This window comes from Motacilla alba, chromosome 1 (assembly GCF_015832195.1).
Source record: "Motacilla alba alba isolate MOTALB_02 chromosome 1, Motacilla_alba_V1.0_pri, whole genome shotgun sequence".
Taxonomy (NCBI): domain Eukaryota; kingdom Metazoa; phylum Chordata; class Aves; order Passeriformes; family Motacillidae; genus Motacilla; species Motacilla alba.
In genome coordinates this window covers 115,841,781-115,856,161 of record NC_052016.1, presented here as the reverse complement: position 1 = coordinate 115,856,161, position 14,381 = coordinate 115,841,781, and the positions used below count along the sequence as shown (strand labels likewise).

The 14,381-nt window shown below is 39.8% G+C and overlaps 1 protein-coding gene across 6 annotated transcripts in view; it reads right to left on the bottom strand.

Moving 5' to 3' along the window:
• The window catches only part of PRRG1 (proline rich and Gla domain 1), a 35,268-nt gene that overhangs the window by 8,214 nt on the left and 12,673 nt on the right, over positions 1 to 14,381 (bottom strand). For 3 of the 6 annotated variants that reach the window (XM_038136348.1, XM_038136360.1, XM_038136370.1), the window contains 2 exons: positions 10,391 to 10,439; positions 6,059 to 6,219 (listed from right to left, as the gene is read on the bottom strand). In XM_038136348.1, coding sequence (XP_037992276.1) covers positions 6,059 to 6,219; positions 10,391 to 10,400 — 171 coding nt within the window. In that variant the 5' untranslated portion in view covers positions 10,401 to 10,439. The other 3 variants (XM_038136384.1, XM_038136378.1, XM_038136389.1) reach the window with 2 other exon arrangements.

The following is a 14,381-nucleotide window of genomic DNA, read 5'->3' as shown; positions in this document are numbered from 1 at the left end:
TTTAGGGTTTGTTTGTTTCAAAACTGAAATAATACACTAGTACAATTTGACACAGAAACACTAGCCCACAGTGACAGACCATTTTGGCTAAGCACAACTGTGCTGCACTGTCTTATCATAATTGAGACATGCCCCACCCTCTGGCTCATACAGCAATCACCGTCAGCTTATTTTGAGTTGATCCAGATCCTCTGTTTACAGTTAAAAATAGCCTCACAACTGTGAGACTATTACACAGGTTATTATATTCTAGAAACCTTGACAGCAGAGCTACAGATAAATGGAACATAAAGTGAAAATATGAACAAGCAAAAACAAAGATGAAGGGGGACACCAATACTTGAAAGGCCTCTTTGCTATATTATTATGAGCAAATGGGAGCACAAATATCATGTTACCATCAAATTTCTTCTGCAGTGAATGCTGTGAAGAAACAGAACAAAAGAAAAGCATACCCTTCCTCAAAAGAGTAGCCATCCTCACCTGTAATGTCTCTCCTACTATGAAACACTTCCACGGAGTTTTACAGCCATAATTTAGAACATTTTAGTATATTGTAGTATAATTAAAAACCCAAACCTCAAAAACCTGTAATTAATAACACACACCCCCCCCCCCAGTTCATGCCAGAATCTCTGAACTCTAGTTTTCTTTAAAAATGCACAGACTTGACCGTCTCATCCTCCTGCCAGCATCACATTAATTTTAAATGACAGCACACATTTCATGCAACTATTTATAAAATAGTCACCAGGTAGAATTGAAATTGTAATTGCTCAGTTCCTAGTAAATGATGTATTTAGGCTGCAGACTGACTTTGTGCACAGACAAATCAGATTTGTCATTTTTTTTAGCTCAGGCCTGATGCCACATGATGAGCATTAAACAGAAAATGCCACCAAACTGACCCCAGAGGCAGCTTGAGTCCAGAAGCAGCACGATCCCTCTAGCATGGAGGTCAAGCTTTCCCTGTGCAAAGGCAGGACCAGGACACCATGGGCAAAACACACACTATCAACACTTCTGGATCAGGATTTACTCAGGTTTAGAGCAATGCCATGTACATTAAAGAATTGACTCTCCTGTAAATTTTCCTTTCCAAAGATAAATTCAGTTGTTCTTACATCTATGTGCAAATTAAAAAACCAAAACAATCTAAACTCCTATACCAATCCAGGATCAGGCATTTTCCCTAAATTTAAAGGCTTGACACGACAAGCAGATTGTCACAATGCCGCTCTTTGATGTGAACCCAGGTCCAAATCAGCTAAGCTGTGTCAGGTGGCATTGGCTTCAAACAAAGCAAGACAGACTGGAAAGATGGACTCTAAATACTTCTCTACAAGGGCTGTCCTTGACATGTGTTCCACAGTGAATCCCAAACCAACAATTCTGAGTTTAGGAAAATGTATTTTGGGGGGAACTAAAACTGAAAAATGCCATCAGCTGCACAACTGAAGGCTTTTGGGATCTCCGCATGACAAAGCCTGGCAGAACCAAACACCTCACCCTCTCCCCCACCAGACTACCAGGCAATTGAGAATACCTATTACTTTTGCATCTAGTAAGAATAAAACTAACTAGATTGCTTAGTGGAATAAATAATATATTGTTAACTAAAAAAACAGAAAAGGATTAATTAGGATTATGAAATCCTGCTGTATGTACTGGGACCAAATTCCCTCATCACTGTTCTGTGGCCTCAATGGCAGCAAAGAAATAAAACTGTAAAATTTTTGTTTTTAAGACCAAAGATTTACTGAGAATCATTACATATACAATGCAAGGAAATGTCATTTTAAAGACTCTTTGGAGGAGAAAGGTAGTTTTGATGAAAAATAAGTAATTACATTTCTCCCCTAACAATTTATTATGTGTTACAGACTGCAGAGGAAATGCACCTTGGCACTCTGCTACTCAGCAAAGCAGCAGAAAATCTGTTCTGCTCTCCCAGAGTGGGAGGCACTTAGAGCAGAACAGGGTGTGTAGCTTTGGGGATGCTTGACTTGGTGATGTGACCAGACAAATGCATAAAGAGCTAAAAGAGTGTAAACTGCCTTAAGGATGAAAGTAGTTTAATGTCCTTTTTCATTTACTTGCAAGGCAAAGAAAACTCAAGACAGTTTAGACACTCCCCATTCCCAGGCCGGAAATTACTTTAGGTCTATCGCTATCTTACATAGACAGAGGAATACAGTTCTGCCACAAGTGAAAAACACTAAGGAATAAAAACTTGCTTAGTCGTTAAAAAAAAATATTTAAATGTTTTTCATGGGAAAAGAAAAAAACAAGCAACCAAAACAACAACTCCACAAAACCCCACAAGAAATAACCTTTTTAGCATAAGAGATCTTGGGTTCCCAGCTTGTATTTTTGCAAGTCAGCTCTCCAAGAGAAGCACAAAGACTTTTAGCCCCAGACTGCCACAACTGATATGAACTGCAGGAAATGCATCCTTCAGGTCTGAGTTGCACAGCTGCCAAGATCTCCCTCTGCTCTGCCATCCTACAGCTACACTGCAGCTGTATGTTCAGGAGGTTGGATGGTTCAGGAGGAGGACAAGACATCTGGTCAGAGTCAAATCCTGCCTAACAAAGCCACAGACAACTTAGATGAGTTTACACAGTGTGAGGATTTGTACAAACTGCTGTTTGTAAAAGAACTACTGTTTGAAAAAGACCAAGAGGGAGAAGACTGAAAATTTACAAAGTATTGGTAAAATTCATACAGAAAGTTAAAGAGTAATTTATAAACTGGAAAACTCCCAGCACAAACATCTCTCCCACAACTGCTGGTCTCTTTAACTAACAACAGGAAAGACTTTCTGCTGGACAAAATTACTAACTTGTGATTAATGAAAAGGGCATTTCAGTAATCATTTATCCCTGAGTGCTGTCCAACTGGGAATACCAGGTGTAAAAGCCTTATAAGGCTGAAAAACTTAAGCAGGCCACAGAATCAGATAACTGCAATGGAAAATACTTGGAAAACATCTAACATATATTCCTGCCAAGAACTATTTTTCTGAATGTACCTTAGTGCTTCAGCAAATCCAGTTTGAAATAATGAAAAGGAATTCTCAAAGACATCCTGAAGACACTTACAGCAAAATTTTCCAGAATTCTGTTTTCCTTTCATTTGTAATACTTCTCAGAACAGAGTCAGTATCAGTCAGCTGGATCTGAATGCTGAATCAAATAAGGGATCCACAAGGAAGTCAAGATTCACACTCTCTTGAGAATTTCAGAGGAGGCCTTTACTACATCTGGCACCATTGTCATCCTGAAATGATTCTTTTTCGATTGCCTGACTTGTTTTTAAGGTGGACTGATAATAAACCAGTCAGAAGACTGCTGGGTATTCGCCAGGCAGAGGGTGAGAACAGAGCAGTCAGGGGAAGTGAGTGCACCTGCTACACTCATCCCTTCTGGTCTGCCCCCAGTTTCAAGTAGCAGGAAAAGATTCACATCTTCTCTTATGAGAATTTATCCAGCATCCATAATTACACAGAGAGCAACAGAAGTCTTACTTGATCTTGTAATTTTAGATCTGGTATTGACAAGTTTTGAGTTGCTTACTAAGCTTTTTATCACTAGTTTGTTTGTTTTGCTTGAATAAAGCAACGAAGAGAACCTGGCAATTTTTGCAATATTAAAAAATCGCTGGAAATTTGCAAGGCAAATGAAAATCTGTGATTTCCAGCTTTTAAAATCTTCATGCAGTTTAATTAAAAAAAATTAGCTAATGGAAATTAAATTAATATCAGTGCTACAATCCCACTCAGATAATTAGCACAGTAACCTTTGAATAAATCTTTTAGCCTCCCAACAACCTCTGAGACCTGACCAGGGACCACATGCAGCACCAATGAACAGCTTTACAAGGTCACACCGAGGGCTCACCTTATCTGCTACCTTCTCTGACAGTAATCATTAGAGACTGCTGAAAGAGTTCAAACACAGGCAGGCTACTGTGCTGCTGCTGGGAGATACTCTCCCAGATTTCACAAATTTGTACCTTAAGAACTTCCATTAGCCAGAGTTGATTCCTTTTAATTAATGGCTCCAGACTGATTTAACTTCCCTTCATTTACATCACTGTTCTCTGAACCTATACAAGCTTTTAGGATCTGAGACATCCTGTGGCAGGGCAGTCCACAGCTCCATTAGCTGTGGTGAGGAGAGACTTCTATTTGCTCTGAACCTGCACCTTTCCAGTTTCCTCTGAGGCCCTCTTAGCTCTGCTATCAGAAGGATGGCAAGTGACTGACCTCAGCTCAGCCTTCACCTCACAGACATCATCACATATCCCCTGATTCAATTATTTTATGGTCTATTGTTGTTATACAAGTCTTTCCATATCTTTGAGCAATTGTCACACTTCTCTGGTCCTTCCTCACCTACGAATTTACTTTTAAAGAGATGAGAGCTGTAGACACTCAAGATGTGGGTAAGCTCTTTACTTTGATCCCTGTTCCTTTGTTTCAGATTCTTAGAACTCGGGGTTCTTTGTTTTGGCTTTGTTTAACTGCTCAGCATTAAACTGAAATCTTCATAGATTGAAATCCAGATCTCATTCCCAAATTCTGTTCAGAGTCAATATTATATTATAATGAATGTCCCCAGTTCCTCCACATGCATTACATTTGTCAACAAATAATTTCATATTCTATTTTACCCACAAAGTCCTGCAAATTCTTCCCTGTTGGCTCTAGCCTAACACCTAACAGGTTTATCTTTATAACTAACTTTATAGTTTCAAATAGTAAATTGGAATCTGTCAAAATCCCCAAGCCTGTCTTGAAAATACTGAATGGCATGTATGCACACTTGACATACACAATGCTAATTAAAAGCTCATGCACCAAAAATAACTTGAGGGAACTGCTCAATATTTTTTTAATATTACAAATCTGCATGTTGCAGACCTGCCCAGATGACTGCAGAAAAACAAAGCACGCAGACAAGATAAAAAATACAGAGATTAGACAAAAAGTTATCATGAGATAAATAAGCTACAGCCCCCATTTGAATTCCAGTCTATCTATACTATGAAAGCTGTGATCCTGTGTTCCTCTTCATACACTTTATCATGTTCCCAGTCTACTGCATCCATTCCCTTCCTCTGGGGCACAGATGTTAAGTATTACTAAGTGGCTGTGTGGATGGATACTGCTGGGGGACAATGCACTAAATAAAGCCCAAGTACATGGGGCTGGTCAGGCACCACTGCACATTAGCAGAGCCTGACCCATTAGCAACTCCCCACAGAACACAGCAGCAGGGAAAAAGGATACAGTAGTGGAAACGGATAAAAGGTCAGGACCTTATTGAAAGCTCCTTCAACACTTGTGGCAGAAAAGAAATGTAATTATTTCTATTTAACTACTTCCCAAATACCTCTGCAAGGGAAATGCTAATTACCATAACATAAAATGTTCCTAAATGGGAGAGAGAAGCTGAGAAACAACATGTTTAGGTTACGTTTTCTCTAGTGACTGGAACAAAAAGCAGAAGCGATATTGAGTTAGAATTTTATACAAGTTTTCTCATTGTATACATTATTTTTAATTACACAATGAGCTATCATTAGGAATAGTCACGCCAAGTCAAGTTTGGGAGGTAAAAACACATGTGTGCAGGCACTTCACAGCTACAGAAAGAAGCAGCTTTGAAGGGAAACCACATGTCCTACAACTTCATTTTAATAAATCAGAAAATTCTCATGCCAGCCTTACCCATCTCCCCAGCTATGTGTGAGAGACACATTAACGCCATCAAAAAGATGCCAAGAACTTAAAATGTCCAGTATGCCTTAATACACTGTTATTTTTTTATGTAGAGCTCAGCTACTGAAGAATGGAATGTATCACCTGTGTAAATTTCAGAAGAAATCTGCAAGGTTCCCTGTCCCACTCTGGCCACTAAATCACTGGCCTTGCCAGTACAATTTCCCTGTGCAAAAACCAAATCCAATGCAATGTTGGAAAACACACAAGCATTCAGCACACCCAAAAGTTTAGTGTAAATACACTCCACCCAACTTTACATACACATACCGTTTTTTCCTCATTTTCAAACGCTTCTCTTGCTTCTTCATAGCTACAGATTTCTTCTCTGCATTCATGTTCTATGTCACCTTGCTTTATTTCTTCCAGAAACGTGTTGGCTCTTGGGTATCTTTTTAACACAGAGTTGGCTTTGTCCTCTGTTAAGAACACTGAATAAGAAGAGGAGAGTCAACAAAGGTCACTTCTAAAATAGACACCCAAAACCTCACACTAGAACTCCTCCAAAAACATGCCTTTGAGAAAAAGCTTCTTCAAAGCCTTCCCCTTCATTTGATATGATAAAAGGCCTTTCCTAGTTTTGCTCACTGTGGTAAGTAGTTGGGCCTACAATTTCAGTAGTTATTGCTAAAATGTCCTAAATGCAGAGACCTCAATTCAGCATCACTGTCATGGGTGGTGAAACAAGACGGAAGCTGGTGCCCAAGACGAGTCCTTGGAAGAGACAGGCACATGCTCAGCTCAAGCTGACACAGAACAAACAAATCCTGCTTGTCAACATCCAAAATGATATTTGCAATTGCCTGAGGGCATGACAGCCAGAATGCTCTGAAGTTCTTGATTTAAATATTTATGACTATTACCCAGAGTCACAAACACCAGACAGCTGCCTTTATCAATGTTTAAGTCTAAAACTTTTCTTAAGCAACTTTGAAGCAGACTTGCTCCCTTCACTCCAGAACTCTCAGCCATGAAATGGGAGCTCTTTTGAGAGTGTGGGGGGAAGTAGCCCCTTTCTATTTTTTTGAATCATACAGAAAACCTCACCTTATTTGATGAATCAAATGAAACAATCCTAAAAGGCAACCAATGTTTTGACCCAAGTATTCTTTATTTGCTTCCCTTAGTTTTCTGTCCAAGGAGGAAAGCTGGAAGCAATCTCTTTTCTTCTGATGTTCCAGTTTCCATCAAACTCTCTGACCCAATGATTTTTACATATGCAGTAACTGGGAAAATTTTGGAATCCATCAGCCTGAAATACCCAGGATGTACATCTGCAGTGCATGATGAAGGAATTCTCCAGGTATTTCAGGTCAGGAAACAGGAACATCAGGTTAGTGCTACACTGTGCCAGCAAGAGGGGAAAATGATTCAATGCACTGCCACACTAATGCATTTGTAGCACTTTCTTGGCTACACAATCATTTGTGCATTGCTTCATTTGCAGTTAGTCTGAAGGTTTTTTTTTTTCCCTTAATCATCTGATTTTTAATGTTACAAAAGGAGGGCAGCAAGGAAACTGTGTTTTTTGCTTTAGAAACATGTGGTGGTATTTGCCCGCACTGATTAGCATAATTAGGCATAACTAATCTCAACTTGTTTAATGTCGGTGGTATATTACTGTAATGCATCTCCATGGCCAGACTACAGGGGTGGCTTCTGTGAGAAGCTGCTAGAAAATTACCAGTGCCAGTGGAGAAGGAAGGGGAGGAGGTGCTCCAGGTGCCAGAGCTGAGATTCCCTTGGAGCCTATGGTACAGACCATGGTGGAGGGGGGTGACAGAGCAGCTCTGAGGGCACCTGGCATCCAGCCAGGGTCAGTCAGTCCCAACTTGGTTACAAATCATTAGACAGTGATCCTCCTTTTGCAAAGGATTGTATGAGGATGTGAAGATTGAATTCCAAAACAGCACTGACTCCTGTGCTGGCAGCTGAACACACTACATACACGCGTGCATCACACAAATTACCCTGCTCATCAGGACGCTAGGGCTTCAGTACATCCAGCTCTGCAACTGCACCTAATGCAAATTTGGTTTTCTTCAGCACCACAGGTGAGCACATGAACATCTCCTGTTGTGCAAGTTCATTGACTAAGTAACATTGAAATTAATATTCAGAAATCTCTTCAAAAAGGAAAGAATAAGAGATGGCTTTTTTCCACTTTCCACACAATTCCTCTCACTTCCCTCTAGGTCTGAATAATTTGGTTTCTTTCAGCCTCATGCCTCAGTGATCACCTCAAGGTGATGAGCTGAACAATTCATCCATATCAAGAATGCAGCACACAGCCATGCCTGGGGATGGACTGCAAGTGCTTTTCCTACTTCCCCCAGCTCCTTGTGGGCATTCCTGAAGGGAACAAGTGTCAGGCCAGACTCTCCTAAGAGTGCCCACATGTAGAGGCACTGAAGAGTAGATAATGCACTATAAATTAAGTTCCCTTCCTCCAGAAGATAAAACTTAGGGAATTTAATTTTTATGGCTGGAATCCATCCCCAAAAAGAGCAATGAGAGAAATTATGACAGCTTTGTACTGGATGCAGAAGGAAAAGAAACACAGGAAAATGCAGGTAGCTGAAAATACCCTGATTTACAGATTCTGGCTCTCAGAAACAAGATACAAATACTTGTTTCTGCACGCACTTTCCAATTTCCAAAGAGAATAAAGGTTTAATAACTGGTATGTTAAGAAATACTGCATTTGATACATATTGGTATGAGCTTTTAGGTAATACTTTAGTTTTCCAAAAGGAAATAATCATACATTTCTGAAATGCATTGATGAAGAACAGCAAAATGTTAATACAGTTCAAGAATGGACAAACCTCCGAAGTTTTTATTTAACAACTCATATTCAGAAGGTCTGTGTTCTCTCACAATGCAGTATACAAAATGCACAAACTACGGAGACAAAAAAAGCCTGCTGAGGAAAATAAACTGCATCCCATCTTAATTATGAATGTATCTGATAAATAAAAATCTCTGGCTAGTCTAGACCTGGAATGCCTTTTGACCCTGCAAGGGTGGAAATAAAAATGGACTATATTAACTTATTTGTTTGGATGTGAAATTTTTAATGCTTTGCATAATCCTAGTGACTTCAAATCCTGTTGAGAAGTCAATACAAATGTATCAAGAAAATAAAAACCTGCAATTGAAATACAGGTACTTAATGAGAATCAGGCACTGCCTGATGAATCTCATAAAAAAAGATAATGGAACTGTATTGCAGAACCCACTCTGACTTCTTAGTATTCCAAGACCATAATCATGTAGATACTCAGCTACAGTAGGATAGGAGTGTCCACTTGGGCTGGATGCCCACCTAACTAAGCCACAGCACGGCTGAATTCACTGCAGCTGCTACTGTGGAGCTCAACACAATCAGGGAAGACTTGCACGAGTAAGAATAAAGAAATGAAGCAAGATAAGTCCTTTTTCACTTTGTTAAGGAGATTAACTAGCAAATAAAAGATAAAAGAAAAGTCAAAGTCATTATTGTGGCATTATATATATATATATATATATATATAAAAGACACAAATCATCCAAAGTCTCTTCTGCTTCCTCAATTTTTGTAGGATATAGATGAAGTTATAGAACTACCAAATTTAATACATTGAATACATCATTTCTTCAGACATGCTAGTGCTCTGTATGTAACTGTAATAATTGGCTTTTACCAAATTTTTATGTATCAGAAAGCTTCCAGAGACTTAGTTTCACTTATTATTATTGAAGAGAACAATACAGTCAGATCAATTTATTACACACCCTCTGGAAAGTCTGCCTGCTATACTAGTAGTGAATGGATACTCTACCAAGGTGAAATTCAATCAGAACTGGAGCCAGGCACAGACACAAGAGCATAAATATTTTGCAGCCTGCCAGCTGAAGCTGCCGCAGGGAAAGGAAAAAAGGCTCTGGGTCTGTAGTGACACAGGGAACAGGGAGCAGCAGCGTGGGAGAAGTATTCTGAGACACTGAAGTGCTGCTGAAGCAAAGCCCGGGGCAGCCTGGACACCAAAACCAGCTCTGTTGAGATCAGTATCGAGCCTCCTTTTTTGACTCTTTATCAACATCTAAGCAGACTAAAATCACCACTAAATAATAAAAACAAACATTTTAGCTCTAAATTTGAGGCTGCTGCTGCTATTACATCTTTCTGTAGGTCATCTTAACAAATCCATTTGGTTTGAATTTGTGCTTTTACTTACAAAGTTTAAAAAGTGACTTCTGCTCTGAGAATCAGGAGTTACAGAGACAAGCTTAAAACCAGTTAAAACTAAAGTACTCAATGCTGGAAATTCAGCTCTGTGGTCTTCATTCTGCAACCAGCTTTCCAAGGGCAGCAATAAGGCTGTGATGATTTTTATGGTCTACTAATAAAATCTCTGTCAGAACAGTTGCACGACTCCAGTTCAGCTCAGAGCGGGCAAAGTTCTGCATCATCTGTAACATCAAAGCCAGTTCAATGCCAGAAGGCATCTTCTGTGCAAAGAGACTGGGATTATGAGCAAAAGACAGTTTTGGGGTGTGTTACTGTGTACTTAACAGGAAATAATAGAGAATGTACACTCATCAGTAGGTTAAACTTACCACTATCCATGGTGATTGCTGTCAGGCCGGGAACTTGCAAATATCAAGTCTGTAAACAAAAGAGCAAATATCCTGATGAGTTTGCAAATTACAATCAACTTGGACAAGTTTCTCTTGATTCCCAAATACTGGTATGAATACATCAGTATTTTAAACTCCATGATCAAAATTAACCCCTCTTTTGAGTTGTACCAGTACTGCATGCAGGCTGATTTCAGTAGTATAGGAACACTACCCAAGAAAAAGATAACCTTTGAAATGGTGAATTCTTTAACATTTTTCAAGGCTTTTCAAATTCAGAATATCAAAAATGTTAATATGGAATAAGAGGGTGAGTATAATTTCAAACAAAATGCGACCTGTTTTGCTTAACTGAATTTTAAAGGTATTACATTCTCCACTGTAATTACTTATACCTTAACTAAGACTTCAATTCACTCTGCAGAGATCATCAAATCAACTCATTATCTTTAGTCTATAAATCAGATTTTGAAATCAGAGTGAATGCATGGAAATTCATTCAGAGTCAGGTACTGATTAAAACAGGATGCCTGCATAAAGTTCAAGCGCAGAACAAGACCTGCGATTTGGCAAAGGAACTTGCACTACGTGAGAGGATCCCAACCCGCCCTACAAGAACTTACATGTACTTTGTAACTTGGAAAGAGAACAGACAGGAGATGCTCTCAGTTGAGAAGGTGCCTGAAGCTCATTGCACCCACCAGGCAGAGAGCCAGTAAGAACTGCACCTGGAGGGAGCAAGAGTAGTGCAGCTCCTTGGAGTCTTTTTTGGTATGGGAAAAGTCAGGGAAATAAAAGCTTCCAGCAAAGTGGAGAAAGGTGCAACTGTCTAACCAAGTTAGTAGAACACCACAAGGTTAAAGGGTTTTTTTATTAATAAATTACCTACTCCTAAGGGTCAGCACCAGCCTTCAGATGCCAGGTTACACATCAACATATCCCAGCACCCAAATGTCCTCACTTTCCATAAATCCAAACCCTCATAAGCAAACCTTTCTGTAAAAAAGGCTGGCCACGGCTGTTGTAATAAACAAAGAGGGAAAGTTAATGTTCCCAGCCTGGCCTGCCCAACACTGTAACTCATCATTCAAGAGCAGACTGCAGTACTTGCATGCTGAGGTGAACGGCGCTCCATGAAGGCTTCCCAGCCTGCTAACAAAACTGTAGGAATGGTACTAGAAGATGAGGGATGAAGGAGCAAAGTGATTCTAAAGCAAGTTCATCAAACCTCTGCAAAGGCAAATAAATGGGAATAAAGAGCAGACCTTAAGGCACTCTGAAATCTCACCACCATAGTTTTTAGCTTGTTGTTACTAAGTATTGCAGATTGACAGAAGCAGAGGGCTTAATTTTTTTTTTCAGAATGTATACAAAACCTCTTTTAATACCCAGAATTTTTCTCAGCAGACTACTCTATGCCAAAACAAATGACCTTTGCCCTTTGCTTCTTGAATAAAAATAAAATTAGTGGCATTTAATGATTAGTCACATTGTCAAAACCCAAGTATCTATGATGAAGAAACCGCTAAACTTATTAAAATAAACAGGTGATGAAAGATTTGGCTAGTGGTCTAACTATTTTCTTCACCCGTTACGTTATTATTTTCTTTTGCCATTTGTTATCCACCAGTTTCAGACAGCTGGTTTGGCAACAGCCCCCCAAATAAACACATATCAACAGAAGAGGCAGCAGCCAGGAGTTCTCCTTTGCTCTGTCAAGTGGCAGCAATACAGTGAATTAAATAGACCTTTCCTAAGCTTCCCCTCTTGAATAGGGTCATTTTCTTGCAATAAATTTCAGTTAGTCTTTAATGTTTCACCCTTTTAACAAAACTCGAGTGTGTGTATTCAAAATTAAAAAAGAAAAACAAGACAGAACACAAGCATCCACATCCATGAGTCACAATCCCTCTGATGGCTCTGCCTACTTGGAACTGTGTTGGGATAAAGGGGACCTTGTGCCTCTCCCCTGCTATGGGATGTTTTCCACCAGGAGCAGTGCAAGTCACTGCCTCTGCCTTGGCATCTGGCACTTGGTACTTGGCGTAACATGTTCTCTGGGAATCAACACCAGGACACTGACTCACAGGTTGGGAAAATGGGGAAAACACAGGGAGAAGAAAAAAGAAAACAGAAGGTAGAATATCTTTTAATTTCTTCAAAGGATATTTTATTTGGGGCTAGTGACAAAATAAAGAGTTGCTGAAGTGACTACAGAACACAAATAATGTTTCACTTTACCTCCTTCATTACAGAAGGAAACAGTATGCCCTTCTCCAGGAAATATCAAATACAGCTTTTCAGTCAGTGGCTGTAGTGCAGAAACTTCCCTTCATCAATCCACATTAGATTTTTACAGCAGTTACAAGTATTCAGAGCACCCTGGCACTAATTATGCCCCTTCTCTGACAAATGTGCTTTCTCTCTCCTGACTTTCCTCTCAAACTTCTTCATTTTCAAGCTCCCACAAATCACAACTTTACCCTCTATTAAACAGTCCCTTCCCCTAAAGGGAAGGAGTTTAATTACACTTTAGTCCTCTACTCCAACACTCTTGGTTCAAACTGGCTAAATAGTTCAAAGGTGGCTTGGAGGAAGGGATTGAACAAAGACAAGTACAAAACCCTTTTTTTACCATCATAAGCCAGCTAATAAAGAAGAAGAGGGCTGGTCACACCACAGGGGCATCATGACTTACTACTGACTCATTTATTCCTCTGTCCAACTCCCTACTTAGCTTCCTGCTTTTAAGTCCTCACAAACCTTACTGAAACACCAAAATTTGTTGTTTCATGAATCCCTCTTCTATCCATCTTCTGTAAGGTTATACATCACCTTAGATATGTGACAACACAGTGGACAGCTGTACAGCCCCACACCCATGCTGAGTGTCCAATTCTGAGTTAATGGCAGCGGGTCCAACCGACACGTGACCCTTCCTGACTGCCTGCTTGTAGAATGCTTAGAAAACAAAACAAAAAACAATGAACCACACACTTCTAGTAGGAATTATAATGACTCAGTGGGAAACACTGAATTCTAGAGCCTGTGAGAGAGCGCAGGAGACACACCAACACCACCCCTGCTATTTACAAGCAGTACCCTGCTCACCACCAACACGCTGCAGCCTCTTACCAGGAGAAACATCCTGCATGAAAGAAGAATTAATACTGAAATAACAAACCAAGCTATACATTTCTTTCCACAACTAACCTAAATATTCTTTTTCTCAATTCTGCAAGTACTCAAATCTTGCATACACTGTTTATAAGCATAAAGCATAGAATATTTCTATACATAATTCCAAAGGTGGTAATCATATTCTAGCAGTGACAGTCTCTCAAACTGGGAAGGTAACTAATTTCAGCATTAAAAGCTTCTGTCTTAAGACAGTGTTTCTACAGGATTTTATTGCATTTATTAGGATAACCATCTTTGGCTGGCAGGCACACACCTCTTCTGAGTACATTTCCTGACTTCAAGCTTAAAGGCAGCTTGTGTGCAGCACGTACCATTAAAGGACAGAGGATGTGACTGAGGGCACACAAACTGCCTGCACTGTTCTCCCTCACTGTCATGTGCTCCAGGGATACAGAACATCCAGAACAAAGCGAGTCCTTAAGGGAAGGGAGGAAGAAGAGAAGAGAAAGTAAGGTTAATGTAAAGCAGCTCACCTAGTTTCTTACCTGCCGTGTTAAAAAGGATTTAAAACACGGCAAGGCCCCCTGCTCCTGTCCCAGCTGGGGAGGGATGTGCATGACAGTATCCAGGTAAGGAAGGGGCAAGTGGCTTTTTTTTCCATTCTGCAACAGAACTCTGCCAAGTGATACAGCTGTTAACTTTACTTTTGTAATCTGTACAATTCATGAAGCCCAAGAGCTACATAGTTTCTTAAAGTTATCAATATTTAGGTTCTTCCGGTGCTTTTTATGAAAGCAGGTCCATTCCAGGGACACTGTTAACTAAAAGA